Genomic DNA, 20394 nt, shown 5'->3' with positions numbered 1-20394 from the left:
GAGTAGGTAGAGAGGAATAAGATTCTATTAAAGCTTTGCTGAAATTCACCCGGCGCCGTCGCGCCGACGGACGTGCCCCCGCATCCAAACTGCCGAGGACAGGTGATTAGGGGCTGAAAACAGAGAATTTGCAGCCGCTAGACAAGAGAGAAAGAGAGTTTTCCACTACTTTACACGATGAAACTTCTCCCACAGCTGCCTACAACCATGAGAGGCCTTGTTCTAGGTGATGGGTGCTCAGAGGCTCCACATACACCACAAGGTGCTACTCTCAATCTTCAATGGAGAGCTTCACTGCGTAGAGGACGTTCAACTTAGGGAGGGTAGTGCACTGCCAACCTGGCAAGAGGGGGAGGGGCTGCTCTCATATAGCCAACCAGAAGAGGGGGCGCTAGCATGGAGAGAGAGAGAGAGAGAGAGAGAGAGAGAGAGAGCATGGGTAAGTGTGCCAAGTGGCACACTTACTTAATAATTTAAAAACCATTCAACTTTTGACTTTAAAAGTCCTATACTAATTAATGAAATGTGCAATTAAGTGCACAACTGCACACATAGATGCAACAAATGAAAATGTTAGCTGCTCCTCATCGCACTACTCTGGCATTACCTGTTCGCACTTGTCCGGTCATTTGGTCCAGTGTAGACAATTTAAAATAATTTAAAAGACTTATCCTAAGGCCGTAAAATAATTCAGGCCTTAGGATTACTGTTGTTCTAAGGACCCCATCTCATTCTTGTGCTTGCACTAGCACGCGTAATTTTTTGAGCTTGAAATCTAAGGCTACTATCTACCCCTTTATTGAAGACCCGATTTCCCAATCACTACGGCTTGAGGGTATTTTCTGCTAGGGTCTCCCTGAGGTGCTCTTGCCGAAACTTGGGCGCACCTGAGGCCCCAAAAACTGCTAGATCTATTCTGATGTGCACACAACTAATTAGATAATTCTTTTCTCGTAAATACATTAATTATTTACAAAGTCTAACATAGTTACACGTGGACCCCATTGTTGTTATATGCTGATGATATTGTGTTGATCTCTGACACACCATAGGATATGCAGCGACAGCTGGATGCATTACACAGTTTTGCAAAGGATAGTGGATTGTCTGTAAACTTTGGTAAAACCAAGGTTATGGTGTTTAATACCACACCACAAAGGATCACGAGATCAACACCGACTTTCCCATATGGTCAGGAGATTGTAGAGTATACAGATGCATGCACTTACCTTGGGGTTGTCTTCATTGGGCCGAGGCTTTCTTTGGGGAGAGCAGCAGAGACTAGACTGACTAGAGCTTATGCGGCCTTGGGAAGCTTGGAGAGGATGTGTTCGCAGGTTCAGTTCCAAGAACCTCGGACAAAGTTATGGCTCTTTGATACTTTAGTAGCCTCAGCTATGTGGGGTGCAGATATGGGGACCTTTTGTAGGCCAAAATGGTTGAAGACGTATTGAGAGGCCCTTGGTATCTATGATCTCTCCACTAATCAGAGCCAAGGCCTCCGTACCCCACGCTATCATTCGAATAGAGCTACCTGCCCCTCCTATGGAGATTGAGGCACTTACCAGATCAGTCTCCTTTGTGAACAGCTTGTGAGATACTACTAGAGACAGATATGCTAGACCGGCCCTTGAGTCTTCCAGGCAGTTAGCTCTTCAGGGGGACACTTCATGCTGGTATGCACCGATGACATCATGGTTGGAAACGCATGGCTCCACCATGGACAGGCTGCCCCCTTTTCAGTACTCTCTTCAAGCACCCTCGATGTCTCTTACACGGGTGGAGATTACTAGAGTGGTTCGTCAGGACTTGATCCAGCTGGATACCAGGAGGACATGGATAGAGCCGCCACAAGAGTTGGGCACGAAAATGGCTTTCTATACAGAGCATCTTCTCCACCTCACAGGAGATGGGTTTGTGATTCGACCCAACTACATGGACACACATATGTCTCATGGTTTACAGAGTGCCATTGGTCAGATACGCAATTACTCACATCATCTAGAGATTGAGACTTGTAGATTAAGAGAAATACCAGCAGACAGCAGGATATGCCGCTTATGCTAGCTAGAGCCAGAGACAGAGCAACATTACATATGTCATTGCACAGTGTACTGTGAGATCGAGGACGTTTCCACTGCTTATTCAGAGAGGGTTTCGGTCCTTTCTTTAGGGTTATGAGTTATAAGGATCGGAGATGTCTTGAGCTATATCTACTTGAGCTACACAGATATAGAGACACTTTACTAGGGAGGGAGCGAGCTAGAGAGAGACAGTCCCAGAGACAGATTACAGATTTCTTTTCACTAGATATGGGACAGCCAAAGGAGCAGCCATCATTGTAGAGCTCGGCCCACACTCATTCGACCACTACCGGCACTCTCATCAACCGTGCAGTGCGCACTGGAGGTACGGAGATCCAGACGGCCACGATTGAGGAGGGGCTACATAGCATCGACGGAGACTACAGCAGAGGATTCGAGCCATACTCTCTCGACATCTAGAGTGCATATGAGGATGGATTCTAGTAGTAGTAGTACTTTTCTTCTATTTCTTTTGTACCCAGACATGGTATCAAATTCACTATTTTGTAACAGATTGGTCTCATACGTCATTTTGGCCTTTTGAAGATGTTAACATTTCATTTCATTTCATCTCTCTCTCTCTCTCTCTCTCTCTCTCTCTCTCTCTCTCTCTCTCTCTCTCTCTCTCTCTCTCTCTCTCTCTCTCTCTCTCTCTCTCTCTCTCTCTCTCTCTCTCTCTCTCTCTCTCTTTTGGGATACTACTAGAGACAGATATGCTAGACTGGCCCTTGAGTCTTCCAGACAGTTAGCTCTACAGGGGGACACTTCATGCTGGTATGCACAGATGACTTCATGGTTTCAGACGCATGGCTTCACCATGGACAGGTTGCCCCCTTTCCAGTATTCTCTTCAGGCACCCTCGCTGTCTCTTACACGGGTGGAGATCACTAGACTCATTCGTCAGGACCTGATCCAGCTCGACACCAGGAGGACATGGATAGAGCTGCCTCAGGAGTTGAGCACGAAGATGGCTTTCTATAGAGAGCATCTTCTCCACCTCACAGGAGATGGGTTTGTGATTCGACCCAGCTACATGGACACACATATGTCTCATGGTTTGCGTTGTGCCATTGGTCAGATACGCACATCCTCACATCAGCTCGAGATTGAGACTGGTAGATTCAGAGGGATACCAGCAGACAGCAGGATATGCCGATTATGCCAGAGAGAGCCAGAGACAGAGTTGCACTACATATGTCATTGCACAGTGTTCTATGAGATACGGGGGCGTTTCCACTGCTTATTCAGAGAGGGTTTTGGTCCTCTATCTAGGGTCATGAGTTATGAGGATCAGAGATGTCTTGGACTATATCTACTTGAGTTACACAGGTATAGAGACACTTTACTGGGGAGAGCTAGAGAGAGGCAGTCCCAGAGACACATTACAGATTTCTTTTCACTAGATATGGGACAGCCAGAGGAGCAGCCACCACTGCAGAGCTCGTCCCACACTCATTCGACCACTACTGGCACTCTCATCGACCGAGCATTGGAGCTACAGAGATACAGACGACCGCGACTGAGGAGAGGAGCTACACAGCATCGACGGAGACTACAACAGAAGATTCGAGCCATACTCTCTCGACATCCAGAGTGCAGATGAGGATGGATCCTCACCATTTCTTCCATCTTTGTTTCACACACTGTTACATCCAGTTTACCGGGTACCTATTGTATCAGCTGCTACACCCACGTAGTTTTAGATTGTAGTAGTAGTAGTAGTATTTTGTTCCACTTCTAGTTCTTTTCTAGTTCTTTTGTACCCAGACATGGTATTAGATTCACTATTTTGTAACTGATTGGTCTCATAGGTTATTTTGGCCTTTTGAAGACGTTAATATAACATTTCATTTCATTTCTCTCTCTCTCTCTCTCTCTCTCTCTCTCTCTCTCTCTCTCTCTCTCTCTCTCTCTCTCTCTCTCTCTCTCTCTCTCTCTCTCTCTCTCTCTCTCTCTCTCTCTCTGATTTCTTCAGTCTGAGTACCACAGAGGCAGAGGGGACACCACCACCACAGAGCTCGGTTCCCACCCATACACACACCAGCGGTACTCTCATTGATCGAGCTATAGAGTTAGGGAGATCGAGACGACCGCGACTGAGGAGGGGAGCCACGCAGCACCGGCGGAGATTGCGGCAGAGGATCCACAGGATTCTAGCACGACACCCAGAGTGTCGATCAGGATAGGCTTCATGCTACTGCTATATTGTATCATGGTGACACTTATCCCCACTTTGTACCTTTATGGCATGATACCATTGCTCAGCTTACCAGCCACCCATAGGAGTCGGTAGCACTCCTATCAGTTCTTTGTTTGTAGTTTTCTTTGTTTGTACCCAGACTTGGTACTAGACTCATCATTGTAATCAGTTGGTCTCATAGGTCATTTTGGCCTTTTGTAGACGTTAATATATCATTTCATTTCATTTCTCTCTCTCTCTCTCTCTCTCTCTCTCTCTCTCTCTCTCTCTCTCTCTCTCTCTCTCTCTCTCTCTCTCTCTCTCTCTCTCTCTCTCTCTCTCTCTCTCAAAACCCTAACCCTTTCTTCTATGTGTCTCCCACTGGGCGAGGGCGGCCTTGTGGGGGGGCGTTACTGCACCAGCACTGCCCACGCCCAAGCAAGGCTCAAACTTCGCTGCCCGCTCACGTCTTGCTACAGTGTCGACATCTGCTACAATGTCGTCATCTGCTACATTGTCGCTCTCTGCTTCAATCTGTGGTGTCGCACCAGCTTCGACTGTCCTAACATCGTCGACTGTGCCCAGTTTCATCACTGCCCAGCCCGAGCTTCGCTTTCGACTGTCCCAGCAGCCCCGACTATTGCCTCATTGGTAACTACCCAGCCCGACTGTGCCTCGTTTCGATTGGTCACTGTTTAATCAAACCTCTTTAGCCCGAGTGCCTCGGCTTTCAACTGCTGCTTAATCGAATCTCTGTACATCGACCTCAACCCCGAGCCTAAGCCTCTGTAGCCTCTGTACACACGCTGGGTTTTGGATCAATTTGGAACCTAGTCAAAGGGTTGTCTCAGCCCGCATTGCTCGTCCTCGACACAGATTCGGCCTCTGTTTAGCGAGCTAACGAGCCACACCGACAGGCCGGCCCTGTTTTTCGAGAAGGGTTTTGCCTTGCGACATTGGAAGGTCGACCTTTCCGACCTAAGCAGCTCAGCATTCATGACCACTCGGGCCTCGTCCCGAGGTAAGCTCAGTTTTGCCGGAGTCGTGTCAACACCTCCAAAGGTAGACAACATCACCCGCCTTCAATTCGAAGTCGAAAGCCTTCGTAAGGAGAATGACGAGTTGAAACAAAAGCTCTCAGATTTCGAAGCCCGGCTTGCCACAATAGAGAATCGCAAGGAGGAGGAGTTGAAGCAAATGGAAATCAAATTCACAAAAGCCAAAGAAGAAGTAGAGACGACCGTCACAAAGGAGGTCAAAACTCAAGTACAAGAGGTAATCTCCCGCAGGGTCGAGGACCGTGTGACGTCCACGCTGCATGAACGACAACGACAGGAGGATATCGCCCTCAATGTTCGCATTGGTGGGCTCCCAAGCGATTGGAGAGGGGAGGGGAACCTCAAGTTTCACGAGTCATTTGGCCGCATCCAATCCGCAATCCCCATGGTACAGTGTGATCCAGCAACAATTACTTCTCTTGCACACGAGCCTCGCACCAATCATGCAATCTACACTTTCAAAACCAAGGTGGACCGAATCAAATTTCTTGAGCAATCAAAGCTTCTCAAGGACACCAAATTGTGGTTTGCAGAAGATCTTACACCCGCTCAACTCAAGCAAAAGAAGGCAGAACTACAAAAGATGCGAGAAGCGCGTACAGCAGGGAAATGGGCAGTCTACCGAGGAGGTAAAGCTATTATTCAGGAGTTTCGAATTCCCAAACCGGTTCCCTCCTCACCCCCTTCTACATAGATTTTGTTCATCTTCATCTTGTCTTATCTTTTTTGGACCCTCAGTCCTTAACTGAGATGTATCCCACAATCCCCCCACGTTTGTAATGTTTTGTCTTTGGTCCCATAGGTCATATCTGACCTCCGTGGACGATAATACATCTCTCTCTCTCTCTCTCTCTCTCTCTCTCTCTCTCTCTCTCTCTCTCTCTCTCTCTCTCTCTCTCTCTCTCTCTCTCTCTCTCTCTCTCTCTCTATATATATATATATATATATATATATATATATATACCGGCACTCTCATCGACCGAGCACTGGAGCTACGTAGATCTAGACGGCCACGATTGAGGAGAGGGGCTACACAGCATCGACGGAGACTATAGCAGAGGATTCGAGCCATACTCTCTCGACATCCAGAGTGCAGATGAGGATGGATTCTAGTAGTAGTAGTATTTTTGTTCTATTTCTTTTGTACCCAGACATGGTATCAGATTCACTATTTTCTAACAGATTGATCTCATTGATCATTTTGGCCTTTTGAAGACGTTAATATAACATTTCACATCATCCATCTCTCTCTCTCTCTCTCTCTCTCTCTCTCTCTCTCTCTCTCTCTCTCTCTCTCTCTAAAAAGTGGGGCTTTGACCCTTTGCATAACATAAGATCGACCATAGGTCCATATACAAGAAATATGGGAAAAAACCTGAGAGATATACAATGAGATCATGGGAAAAAATCCAAAAACAAACCACAGGATAAAGCTAGGGATAAAGATACTATAATCAGGTGGTAAAATGTAGCTATCTGGATTGTGATCGAGTCCAAACAAATCTGCCCAAAGCTCTATCCACCTTAGGAGATGTGGCGAAAACCACAAGGTCCAGTGCTGCATATCTGACTAATATAAAGCTTTATAAAAACCTCCTGTAGCAGCTCACAAAAGGCAAGGGACTGTGAAACCCCTGGCGAAAAGCTGGATGCCCCCAAAAGCAGTAATTGCTAAAAATTAAAAACATCATGTTCATGGCTGAATATCTGCAGAGGCTTCAGGGCAGCAGGGGCGCCTCCTTCCCATAGTATATCCATAAACTTGGGAGCTTCGGTGCCTTGGCTGAAATCTCAAATCTGTGGCGCCAAGACATTCGTACACGAGGAGAGGAGAGCACCCCACACATGCTTGGCTGCTTTGTTCTATCTTTCAGGGGAAAAATCCCGCTCCATGGGTTGATGCAAGTACTTACATCCTCGAGTTCATGTACACGAGAGGCAAATGTAGAACACAACAACAAAGCAAGAATTGTCACGCCTTAAAAAACATCTTACCAGAATCAAACCAAACATCCATCGTGTCACTCCCTTTCACGTAATGCTCAGCCTCTTGCTTGTAATCTTCAGGCAAGAGATCTTCAACTCCCATGTACCACCAGGCATCACTGCCCTTCTGCCTTATAATTTCTGCACAAAAGGTGACAAGCTTGTCAAACACTGTAATTGTCTTGAGCTATATGCCGATCACTGATGGGCATATAAGCACAACCCTCCTATAATCGATGCAATCCATAAAAAGTGTAGAAACTCCAGCTATGCCACTCAATTGCATGTAATGAGCTCATTGATGCTAACCTTGAACATGGCTAATTGTTTTGGGATTCATTAAAGGTTCACCATTCTTGATATTATAAAACACTGGAATGGGTACACCCCAGGTTCTTTGCCTTGAGATACACCAATCTGAGCGTCCGGAAACCATAGCTGTAATTCGATTTTCACCCTACATTGTAGATAGCCAAATTAGCAAGGTCAATGCACGCGCACGCACACACACAGAGGAATGAAATGAACTAAAATGTTATATTAACGTCTTCAAAAGGCCAAAATGACATATGAGACCAAAAGAGAACATCCATGTGTGACTCTATAGTAACAATGTCTAGAGAACATAAAATCAAAAATAAAAGATGGTACCTAGAATGGGTAGGTATAGAAGCCTACCCTACAGCCTCATCCTCATCATCACATAATACATCATCTCAATACATATGGGGAGGGGTATAATCACATGAAGGCTAATGAGGTGAACAATGGTGATCATTCCATGAACTCTCTCATGGGTATCTGCACGCACGCATGGGCAGGCGCGCGCGCGCACACACACACACACACTTTTTTTTTGTAAATCTTAGATTAATTTAAAGATGGGAAACCTCAACATGAGGAAATTCCATTAGAAAGATCAGATGCAAGGAAGAACACAGAGGTGTTCCAAAAGGGGAAGGCGTTTAAAGCACAAATAGTAGAGCTATAGGATATCCGAGGATGTCTCCCCAACATCAAGGGCAAAATGTAAGGATTGCCCAAGGGAAATCCGAAACAACGGGGAAGGATCCACATCATTTCGATGGAACACACGTTGCGTTGGAGCCATAAGGACCATAGCGACCAAAACCTGACCCAAGTGAAGAAGACTACAAAATGTTGAAGGGAATCCGAGAGAATGCCGAAGAGCCAAAAAAATTTGTGGAAAATTGCCGAGGGAAAACGGAGGTGTATACAGGCGGATATGCGGTCCAGGAAGGTCCTGATAAAGCGACAATCCCAAAGCAGGTGTACACACACACACACACACACACAAAAAAAATGAAATGAAATGTTATATTAACGTCTTCAAAAGGCCAAAGTGACCTATGAGACCAGAAAGTTACAATGTGGTGGATCTGATACAAAGTCTCAGTAACAAAATAAAAATACTATGGAATCCTAAGCTGCTAGATGTGAACTAAGCAGCTAGCTGGGACTGTGTAGGATATGAGTGGGGGGGTGAGGCGAATGGGGGGCAAATAACACACAATGAGGGTGTATCCTCAGAAAGAGCTAAATCACAGGAAATCCAACATCGGTCGCTGGCGGATCTCATCAATCTTCTCCATGGTCAATAGTCTGACCGGGCGTCGTGCATGTCGGGCCAAAGTGATTTGAATCCTCTGATGCAACCTCCGTCGATGCTCTGTAATCCTCCACAGTCATGGGCGTCTGGATCTCCCCAGCTCAGTCATTCGGTCGATCAGCATGCCTCTAGTGCGAGGAGAATGTGGGCTTTGTTGTGGTAGTCGCTCCTCCAGTTGTCCAGTATCTGCTCTAACGAAATCTGTAATCCATCTCTAAGACTGGCTAGCCTCTCCTCTCATCAGGCTCTCTTTATGTCTACGCAACTCGAGCAAAAACAAACCCAGGCATCTCTGGTTCTCGTATCCCATGACTCTGGAGAGTGGTCCAAAGCCCTCTCCGAACAGGCAGAGGAAGCAGCCTCGTATCTCATAGTAGACTGGGCAGTGGCATGTGTAGTGCAACTCTGTCTCAGGAGCCATGTGACATAGGGGGCAAGTCCTGGCCTCTGCTGGTACTCCGTTGTATCTCCCAGTCTCCACCTGGCTGGTGTGAAGATGTGCGTATCTAGCCAATAGCACATCGTATCCCATGAAACAAATGGGTGTCCATGTATCTGGGTCTCGTCACAAAGCCGTCCTCCCTAAGGTGGAGAAGATGCTCTCTGTAGAAAGTCATCTTCGTGCCCAACTCCTGTGCTAGATGTATCCATGTCCTCCCTGGTCTCTAGCTGAGTCAAGTCCTGGCGGATAAGCCGAGTGATCTCGGACTCTGTAAGAGTCAGAGAGGGTGCATCCAATGAGTACTGGAAGGGGGGCAATCTGTCTATGTTGAACTCATGTGCCTGAAACCATTATGTCATCTTCCCATACCAGCATGTTGTATCTCCGTGCATGGCTAACTGTCGAGAGGTCTGAGGACTCAAGTGCTAGACGGGCATATCTATCTTTGGGAAGTTCCCACTAGCGGTGTATGAAGGAGACTGATCTGGTGAGCACCTCAACCACTAGTGGGGGGGCAGCTAGCTCTGCTCGGATAATGTCACGCGGTACTGAAGCCTTGGCTCTAATAAGCCGCGAGATCATGGAGACTGAAGGCTTCTCCATGTCCCCCATCCATGAGTGCCACCCGACCTCCCATGATGATCCATTGAAGGTCCCCATATCTCAGATCCATAGAGCAATGCGGAAGCCACCAAAGTGTCAAAGAGCCAGAGCTTCCTTCGAGGCTCCTGAAACTGAACCTGTGAACACATCCTCTCCAATCTACCCAATGCTGCATGGGCTCTGGTCAGTCTAGTCTCTGCCGCTCTCCTCAATGAAAATGCTGGTCCACTAAAGACCACCCCCAGGTAAGTGTAAGCATCTGTATACTCCACTGTCTCCTGGCCGTATGTGAATGCAGGTACTGACCTCTTGATCCACTGTGGGGTGGTATTAAACACCATAACCTTGGTTTTACCAAGGTTGACAAACAAACCACTTTCATGGGCAAACCTATGCAAAGCATCCAAGTGACGTTGCATCCCCTGCAGAGAGTCAACAATATCATCAGCATATAACAATAGTGGAATCGATGTCCCTGCCAGCTGTGCACCTCTATCACCACCTCTCTCAATATAGTCAAAAATCTCATCCACATACTATGTTACTAAGTCAGAGAGAGAGAAAGAGGTACTAAGATCATTACATCGCAAATATGACACACATTTGAACAAAAGGCAAGCGATTTAACTTTTAAACACCTTCAGCAGATTTCCAGAATGACCTAAGAGAGTTAGACATGGTGCAAGCCTTGTATGATCTGCCACTTTATGATCTGGCTTGCAATATGGACTTTTTATGCCTATAAAACTGCATTAGTTAAGTCCAAGTATCTGTGGCCAGGGACCTACATGGTTTAATAAACGGACCCAAGCCCTTGTGAAAGAGATAGTGGGCTATTTCTCTAATCTCGTAGTGGACACAGCATCTGCTTAGGCTATGCCCCTCTCTCTCCACTTAGTGAATGTGCCATTAGGTGCAAATCCATTCCGGTCCATATCGCCCCTTCTCAATCCTCTGAGCTCGTGAGTCGTCATCAAATGTGATCAACAGCACACCTGGCCCCATGGATTTCTGTGTATCCAAGTGCTACAGACAAGTGGAGATATACCTGTGGTCAAGTAGAAAAAATGGGCCCTGTAAAGAATCAGCCTCATAGCCACAAAGTGAGGAGCACAGTATCAAGTCCACTTAATATCCAAAGTGACCAAATCTGGTCTAGATGACCTTATCCTGGTTGGCGAGCCGAGGTCAAAAAATGTGACATAGGGAAAAGGAGGTGATGTCTCACTAAATAGGTCACATAGCTCCATCAAAGCTAAGCATAACAGCACTGTATATTTCCCTCCTGAGCAAGTTATCGTAAGCACTCCAATACCATGCCAGAGTATCTACATAGCGCCTAAAGCCAGTCAAGTAGAGGTTACACCTTGCAAGAGGGCCTTCATCACAACTCATTTGCTCCCATCCCACTTTAAAATAATGGAAAGTACAATGACACATATATCAACTTCATTCTGATGGCTGCCTTCGACCATGGTACCCTCCTGTGTTCATTTTGTGGCATAGGTTCTGCTCGCAATTAGAGGCACCCATATAAGAGGTACAAGTGATCAGTATGATCTAATGACCTCAGCCTCATCCCTGGCTGATGAAACTTTGCCTGTGACTATTTCTGCTCGATTGGTTGTTCTGATACCAGTGTCCATACCCCGTATTGTAAACACCTCTTAAAGAAACAAACTTAAATCTATACAGTTCAAGACTTGAAAAAGATATTTATAGAAAACAACAGTAAGAACTTGCCTGGGGAGGAAACCACTCCACATTGGCAATGGCACTTAGAGCAGCTTCCTTGAAACCTTCCACTGAAGCAAACCACTGCTCTGTTGCCCTGAATATGGTAGGCTTTTTGGTCCGCCAATCATAAGGGTATTTGTGCGCTGCAAATGTTCAAAACAGATATCAAAACGACAAAGAGAATCTGAGCAGCAAAATGATAACCAAAGAACTGAGGCTACATGATAACCTTTAACAGACGGATCGCATATGCAAGAAAATGAGGAAACAAGAGCCGAGCTAGAAGAGAGAAAACCAACAAACAGCCTCAAACGTAAGGAAAATGACCTAAAAGGCCTCAGCCTCTCTATGAAATTAACCAATTCACAATCCAACCGCATTGCATGTGTCCCCCTTATGATAGAAGCCAGTGCAATACTGTTGAATGATTTTGGAAAGGAAAACTATACCATAAGGTTCTTCCATCAAGAGATGTGAAGCCTTGTCAAGAGCCTCCACAACAGCGACATTACCCTCACTCAATACACTCAAGCCTTTAAAGTCTCCTGCATCTTCGGTGAAATTGCCTTCATCATCCACGGGTGAGAGCATTGGAAGATCATATTTCTGTCCGGTCACAAAATCCTCTTGGCCATGACCTGGTGCAGTATGAACCAAGCCTGTCCCTGATTCAGTCGTTATATATTTTCCCCCGATTACAATTGGAGATTCTCTTTGAAAAAGAGGATGAACATATCTATCCAGCATATGGCACACAAAACAATCTTTTAACATCCTTCCCAATAAAATAATCACGAAGACTTTTTTTCTTTAAAAAACAATATTTGGTGAATAACTTGCCTGCAGTGTTCTAGAGCTGACCCCGGCAAGGTCCCCTTTATTTCCAACTTTACATTCCACTTTGATTCCAGAACTTCTACCAGGTCAAGTGCTACCACCAAATACTGGAGGTCTGGATTGTGCAACCCATTCCCAATCTTTTTGGTTCTTGTCCCTACCTTGCTTGATCCATCTTCCGCAAGACTTGTTTGTGATGGGTGATGTACTTGAACAACCGCGTATTGAAGATTATCGTTAACTGAAACAGCTGTACATTGTACCAAGACAGCCTTTACCTTTAGCCATAGGAGTCTACACAGGCCTTCAACAAATCACTGTTTATTTACCGGTATTTGCAGGGATTGTCCAAGGTGTGGTGGTCCAGATTGCTACTCCTAAAGCTGGAACAAAATTCTTCAAACTTTCCGGGAAATTATCGCCAACATGAACGATTTTGAACGCAGAATAAATACTTCTAGAGGTGTGGCCATCTGGATACTGGCAAGAAATAAAGCACCTTCACTGTCAGCAGTTTGAAAAATCAATGACTGCAAAGACTTGAAAATTAAATATTAAAATTCCAAGAATATTACCTCGAGCTCTGCCTCAGCCAAAGCAGTGCGGGAAGATGGACTCCAATGCACTGGCTTCTTTCCACGATATATATGGCCTTTCAGAACCATCTGCCCAAACACCCCAATCTACAAAAGAAAACAAGTCCTTATCCTGAGAGAGAAAACCAAAACCATAAGAGAATCATAAAACAAAGGTATTTTCAGGAAACTTATGTCTGTTAAATATGACAGTCTGCTACCACTAAAATAACATGCCCATAAGCCTAGCTAAAATAACATGCCACAAGGTCTACGCTTCTACAACAAAATTTTCTCACAAGAAAGTCCAAAGTCCAAGTGTTTCTCTAATGTGATTAGCGAGATGAAAAACAGCTTCCGTGTACACCCGTTCTCTTACCGTAAATCCTTTCTATTTTAAAAAATCAAATCATCAAAGTACGCTAATGGGTCACAATGACAAAAGCTAGTACCAAATTACAAGATCAGTCTGGAAGGTACACCCTACACATTTTTTGCAACACGTTTGATGGCACAAATCCGAAATTGCTTTTAGAATTAACAGATAATGTGAACTGAAGGGGTAAAATGAACCACCAACCTGAGCAGCTTCATATTCTGGATTCAATGTCAAATATGGTTTGCTCCAGTCAGCCCACACACCATACCTCTGTTCGAAAACCCATATGTTAAAGCCTAACTCAGGTCTTAATATGGTGAACCTCATCATGATTAGCATGCACAAAATTTTCTGCTTTAAAAAAATATATACATGCAAATGAACGCTCCATTAAAGCTCTGACAAAGAAAAATCAAGATCCTTTCTGCGCTCAGTACCTCATGCCTACAAATTCCTAAAAGGGCAGCAATTTGAGATGAAGATTATCAGGGAGCCTGGTTTCCCTACTTCGACAAGTGTGAAGAAGAAGGATCGGGGAAGCTCACAATGGAGAGGCTCGCAGGCTACAAATTCCTAAAAGGGCAGCAATTTGAGATGAAGATTATCAGGGAGCCTGGTTTTCATACTTCGACAAGTGTGAAGCAAAAGGATCGGGGAAGCTCACAAGGGAGAGGCTCGCAGGCTATAATAGTCGTTGGCAAAGCACGCAACAGAGAGAGAGAGAGAGAGAGAGAGAGAGAGAGAGAGAGAGAGAGAGAGAAATGGAATGAAATGTTATATTAACGTCTTCAAAAGGCCACAGTGACCTATGAGACCACAAAGTTACAATGTGGTGGATTTGATACAAAGTCAGAGTAACAAACTAACTAACAACATAACAAAACAAAACAAAAAATACTATGGGATCCTAGACTGGTCGATGTGAACTAAGCAAAAGGGGCAGCTTGCCCGGATAGCTAAATCACAGAAGATCTAGCATCGGGCGCTGGCGGATCTCATCAATCTCCTCCATGGTCAGTAGTCTGACCGGGCGTCGTGCATGCCTGGCCAAAGTGCTCCGAATCTTCTGATGAAGCCTCCGTCGATGTTGTGTAGTCCTCTGCAGTCGTGGGCGCCTGGATTTCCCCAGCTCACTCGCTCGGTCGATCAGTGTGCCTCTGGTGTGAGACGAAAGTGACCTCTGCTGTGGTAGTAGCTCCTGCGGCTGTCCAGTGTTTGCTCTAAAGAAATCTGTGATCCGTCTCTGAGACTGGCTAGCCTCTCCACGCATCAGGCTATCTCTGTGTCTACGCAGCTCGAGCAAGAACAAACCCAAGCATCTCTGATCCTCATATCCCATGACTGTGGAGAGTGGTCCAAAACCCTCTCTGAACAAGCAATGGAAGCGGCCTCGTATCTCGTAGTAGACGAGGCAGCGGCATGTGTAGTGCAACTCTGTCTCAGGCTCCATGTCACACAAGGGGCAAGTCCTGGCCTCTGCCGGTAGTCCGCTGTATCTCCCAGTCTCAATCCGCAGCTGGTGAGAAGATGTGCGGAACTGGCCAATAGCACATCTTATCCCATGAGACAAGTGGGTGTCCATGTATCTGGGTCTCGTCACAAAACCATCTTCCGTAAGCTTGAGAAGATGCTCTCTGTAGAAAGCCATCTTCGTGCCCAGCTCCTGCACCGGCTGTATCCATGTCCTCCTGGTGTCTAGCTGGGTCAAGTCTTGACGGATGAGCCTGGTGATCTCGGACTGTGTAAGAGTGAGAGATGGTGCATCCAATGAGTACTGGAAGGGTGGCAACCTTTCTATGCTGAACCCATGCGCCTGAAACCATGATGTCATCTCCCCATACCAACATGCTGTATCTCCCTGCATGGCTAACTGTCGAGAGGACTCGAGTGCAATGCGAGCATATCTGTCTCTAAGAAGTTCCCACACGCGGTGTATGAAGGAGACTGATCTGGTGAGCGCCTCAACCACTAATGGGGGGGCCGCTAGCTCTGCTCGGATAATGGCATGTGGTACTAATGCCTTGGCTCTAATGAGCCGCGAGATCATAGAGATCAAAGGTTTCTCCATGCTCCCCCATCCATCAGTGTGACCCGACCCCCAGTGATGATCCAATGAAGGTCCCCATATCTCAGCTCCATAGAGCAATGCAGAAGCCACCAAGGTGTCAAAGAGCCAGAGCTTCGTCCTAGGCTCCTGAAACTGAACTTGTGAACACATCCTCTCCAATCTACCCAATGCTACACGGGCTCTAGTCAATCTGGTCTTTGCTGCTCTCCTGAGTGAGAATGTCGGTCCGCTAAAAACCACTCCAAGGTAAGTGTAAGCATCTGTGTACTCCACAGTCTCCTGGCCATATGTGAATGTAGGTGCTGACCTCCTGATCCACTGTGGGGTGGTATTAAACACCATAACCTTGGTTTTACCAAGGTTGACAGACAAACCACTTTCATGGGCAAACCTATGCAAAGCATCCAAGTGACGTTGCATCCCCTCCGGAGATTCGGAGATCAACACAATATCATCAGCATATAACAAAAGTGGGATCCATGTCCCTGCCAACTGTGCACCTCTGTCACCATCGCTCTCAATGTAGTCAGAAACCTCATCTACATACATACCGAATAGAGTAGGAGAGAGCGGGCAACCCTGCTTCACCCCAACAGTGGAGTGAACCGGTGTAGATAGTCCCTCAGGGGTGCGTACGTGCCCAACTACTGATCTGTACAATGCCATGATCCCCCAAATGAGCTCTGTGGGTACTCCCATCTCTTGTAGTCTACGCATCAATCTAGCTCTGGGTACTGTGTCAAAGGCTTTGCGGAAGTCCACAAAGCTACAATAGATCCGTCTCCAATGAGATCTGCCCTCCTCGATGATGGCCCGGAGTGTCAAGATATGGTCAAGAGTAGAGAAGCCTCTCCTGAACCCTGCCTGCCCATCTGCACGTATTCCTTCCCTCTCTGCCCATCTACTCAATTGCTGCTCAAGAATGGATGCAAACAACCGTGCCAGTGTGTGTCCAATCATGATAGTGCGATAATTCCTAGGCTCCATAGGGTCTCCTGACTTGAAGATAGGTACAATCGTAGATAGGCTCCAAGTATCAGGCAAGCCCTCACACATGGCACGGTTAAACATAAGTGCTAGAAGCTCTGCTAGTAGATCTTTGGCATGTATGAAACACTCAGCCACTAGGCCATCATGATCAGATGCTCTCCCAGTCCTCATCCTGTCAATGGCTTTCTTCACCATCTCAGCGGTGAAAAAAGCACATGTGTGTGGGCATGGATCGGAGAGGTTGTGTACAAAGATGATGCGTACTGACCCCAGGTCTCTGTAGAGGTAACGGCGGGGGGGGGGGACTGCTCATGAAAGAGCCGCTACGCCTCACGCGAGTCCTGACTCAAGAATAATTGGTACAGATCTTGCTCTAGTCGAGCCAAAAATGCCCTCTTCTTCCGCCGCACCAGGCGTCGGAAGTCAATCTGTGATTGTCTGTGAGTGATGCCCCCCAAAAGTACCTCCCTTTGAAGTCTAGCTCTAGTCTGGCGGCACTCCTCATCATACCAGCTGTTCTGAGGCATGTTCCCTGAACGGCGTCTTTGCTCAGGCTGGGTGTGTGGGTATGCCTCTGCTGCTGCATCATGTAATGTTTGTGTCAGTATAGTAGTAAGCTCCTCCACTGGTCGCCCTGGTTCCTCAGTGCATAATCGTCTGTAGATCCCGTCTATGTATACAGAGTCCGTCTCCCGCGTGAAGATATAGCGAGTAGGGGCCTCATATCTGACTCTCATATGCTCCACATCTGCAAGAAAAGTGCTCCTCGTCCTCAATCACCCTCTCTGTTCAAAGCTGGCAAAACCTCTTAGCTCGGGGGGTATGGGGAGCTCTTCCCGTCTCTATCTCTAGCCGGTGTGATGATACTCAAAGCTGACCAATTGCCACTCGTGAGCTATGTGTCCACGTATTGTGGTCTCTATATGAACCCCTCGTGTAGCATGGTCAAGAAAGCTCCCTGTAATGCAGCATCTTCGAGGGAAAAGGCTGACTACATGCGATCCATGTCTCTCTAGTGTAGAGCTGCCATAGAACGTGTATGAGTATTATGTTCCTCTCATTGTGTGAGCTAGATGAAAAGTGAGTCTAGGTCATACTAGAAGGGTGGTCACCTATCCATATCTAGTCCAAGTGCTCCGAACCACTCTCTCACCTCCGAGTACCCAAACTCCTGCTCACCTTCTGAAATCTATCTGGGGGCCTCAAAGGCTCTGCATGTGAGTCTATCTGATGGCATCTCCCACATCCTTTGAATGAGGCAAACTGTCAGGAAAATCGCCTCGATTAGCATGCGTGGAGTGGCTAATTCTGCTCCAATAATGTCGTGTGGTACTGAGGGCTTGCTGCAGAACAAGTATGATATAATACATATATGCAGTCTCTCAATCTGTGTCCATGAGGTAGCTGATAGTCCAGGGGCCCATACTCTTACAGAATACATTAAAGCTGGGGTAACCAAAGTGTTGAAGAGCTACCCCTTGGTGCGGGGCTCCTTAAAATGTGCCTAATGACATCTCCTTTTTAGCATGGCCAAAGCCACATATCCTCTTGTGAGTTTGCCCGTAGCCTCCTTTGCCATAGTGCAGCTCCCGGGTTGGCTGGCAAAGGTGACTCCCAAGTACATCATCTCAGGTGAATATTTATGGGACAGTTGGCTAGAACCAATCAGATGGTGCAGACGCCGACTTGGTTTTTTCTATTTTTTTGGGGGGGAGGGAGGGGGCGCGGGGGGGGATGAAATGTTATATTAACGTCTTCAAAAGGCCACAGTGACCTATGAGACACGAAAGTTACAATGTGGTGGATTTGATACAAAGTCAGAGAGAGAGAGAGAGAGAGAGAGAGAGAGAGAGAGAGAGAGAGAGAGAGAATCTAATAGACTTGGACACTCCAAGCCGAAGATCCACAACGACACACGTGAGAGAAACTGGAAACAACTCAACAGAACTGAAAAGAGAGAGAGAGAGAGAGAGAGAGAGAGAGAGAGAGAGAGAGAGAGAGATGGCATGGCAGAGTTCCACACCTAGACGCACTGGCCCAAAGACTAGCACCCCTTCTCGGTATTCTTTATTATTATGCTTCTCAGAGTACAACGTCCGAGGGTCCTCCTCTCAACGCTTCCCCGCAAAACTGAGGAGGAAAGGAGGCCCTTGCTCTGCTTATAAACTTCCAAGGAGGCCCAAAAGCTAGGCGCCCCCAGAAGCTGATAGATTAAAAAGCTCTAGGCTCAAAAGCAAGTGCCCCATGGGCAGGTCCGTACATTGCTGCCATGTCATCAGCCCAGCGCAAACCGCACCGCGATTTGTGGGTGTCCGTACAACCTGCCATGTGTCACTTTTTACGCAAAAATTGGATCTTGCTTTATTTACAAGGTTTTAGGCCCCTCAGCCGGGCTCCATAAGTTGGGAGGGGTTAGGTTTTTAATCCTAACCCCTTCTAAGTCTCTCGGCCATTACCTGTAAGTTGGTAAAACTTCTTCTGCTTCTCTAAGTTGGCCCCTTCTATCCGGGCTCTATTCTTTAGGCCATGCCACGTCATCACTTTGTGACATACCCCCCTCCTGAACGAATTGTATTCGATTACGTCTACAAAACAGACAATGAACAAAAACTAGTTCACTAGACACTGACTCTCAAGTACTGACGTACTAGACCACACATATCCAACACTTGCACGAAGACGACAATCACATCACTATCCCCGTCGACATCTTAGGTGAGAATCATGATCATGGTAACTTATTTAACAACCACATCTAGACCGCGTTGATATTTTCACGGATGTCTTGATCTACTAAATCTCGTTACTATCACATTCACATCACCCCTCATGTGACTTGAGATAAAATGCTGCAATCATTTCATCTTTCAGACGCGTACTCAAACAATACACACATGAGAGAGCACATGTACCAGATTCATTTCAAGAATTCCCATTCAAAGTACTTCTTTACATAAAGTCATTCAGCAGAATACCGTCAATCTGCTAGTTCCCTGAAATCTTAAAGAAATCAGTGACTTTATTCTATCAAGGTAGCATGTGACAAAGGAGCGGAGTACCTCCCATCTTGTGCAGTCCGCACCACACCAGATTCAACCTGTTGATTCATCGATAACTCTTGGCATAGTCCGTGCTAAACCAAAAGCTTCAAGCTAAAGCTCCAGTATCTGAGGAGTATCTGCTAAGTCCTCCTCCTCCATCCACTTGGCATCAAGAGCTGGATAATTCCGGAACTTGACCAATTACCAACGTCAGCTTATCTTTCACTTTCCTTTCCTTGTGAACGAGGACCTGTTCGGGAATGAGGATCTCCTCCGTCTCTTCCAGTTCAGGATGTTCATCTCGCTCCTTGCCCACTGGCACTTCCAACCTCAATAGACTCACATGATATGTGTTGTGAATCTTCCAAGTATCTGGTAACTTCAGTCTGAAGGATACATCATTGATCTTTTCTTGTATCTAGAAAGATCCATAGTATCGCATACTTAGCTTTGGAAAAAGCCTCTCCTTACCCTTCCATTTTCGTAAACGTGCCTTCTTAAACCGGAGTAGCACCCCATCATCTTCCTCCAACTGCAAGTAACGTTGATGCTTGTCTGCTACCTTCTTATATCGTACTTGAGACTTCAAAGCCTCCCATACCTTAGAAAAAGCAATGTTGAGATCTTGTGTACAGATCTGCTCCAAAAATCTTATCTTTGGTGCTCAAAATGGGTGGAACCTTCCTGCGACCCTCGATAATCTCAAATTAAGTCTTCTCGTAGACATATGAATTGTGTTATTGTACGCAAACTCCACCAAGGAAAAAACTTCTCCCACTAAGTCT

At 46.3% G+C, this 20394-nt stretch overlaps 1 protein-coding gene across 1 annotated transcript in view; it reads right to left on the bottom strand.

Moving 5' to 3' along the window:
* The window catches only part of OVA2 (tRNA synthetase class I (I, L, M and V) family protein), a 123106-nt gene that overhangs the window by 57428 nt on the left and 45284 nt on the right, over positions 1–20394 (bottom strand). The window contains exons 7-14 of the mRNA XM_086528210.1: positions 13712–13780; positions 13132–13239; positions 12886–13036; positions 12560–12806; positions 12169–12455; positions 11726–11862; positions 7617–7764; positions 7317–7448 (exon numbers count right to left, since the gene is read on the bottom strand). Coding sequence (XP_086384336.1) covers positions 7317–7448; positions 7617–7764; positions 11726–11862; positions 12169–12455; positions 12560–12806; positions 12886–13036; positions 13132–13239; positions 13712–13780 — 1279 coding nt within the window. The remainder of the gene's footprint in view (positions 1–7316; positions 7449–7616; positions 7765–11725; positions 11863–12168; positions 12456–12559; positions 12807–12885; positions 13037–13131; positions 13240–13711; positions 13781–20394) is intronic.

The sequence above is a fragment of the Adiantum capillus-veneris genome, chromosome 14, assembly GCF_014529385.1.
Source record: "Adiantum capillus-veneris isolate H3 chromosome 14, ASM1452938v2, whole genome shotgun sequence".
Taxonomy (NCBI): Eukaryota; Viridiplantae; Streptophyta; class Polypodiopsida; order Polypodiales; family Pteridaceae; genus Adiantum; species Adiantum capillus-veneris.
The sequence above is the reverse complement of the archived record's forward strand: the minus strand, read 5'-3'. Positions and strand labels throughout refer to the sequence as shown.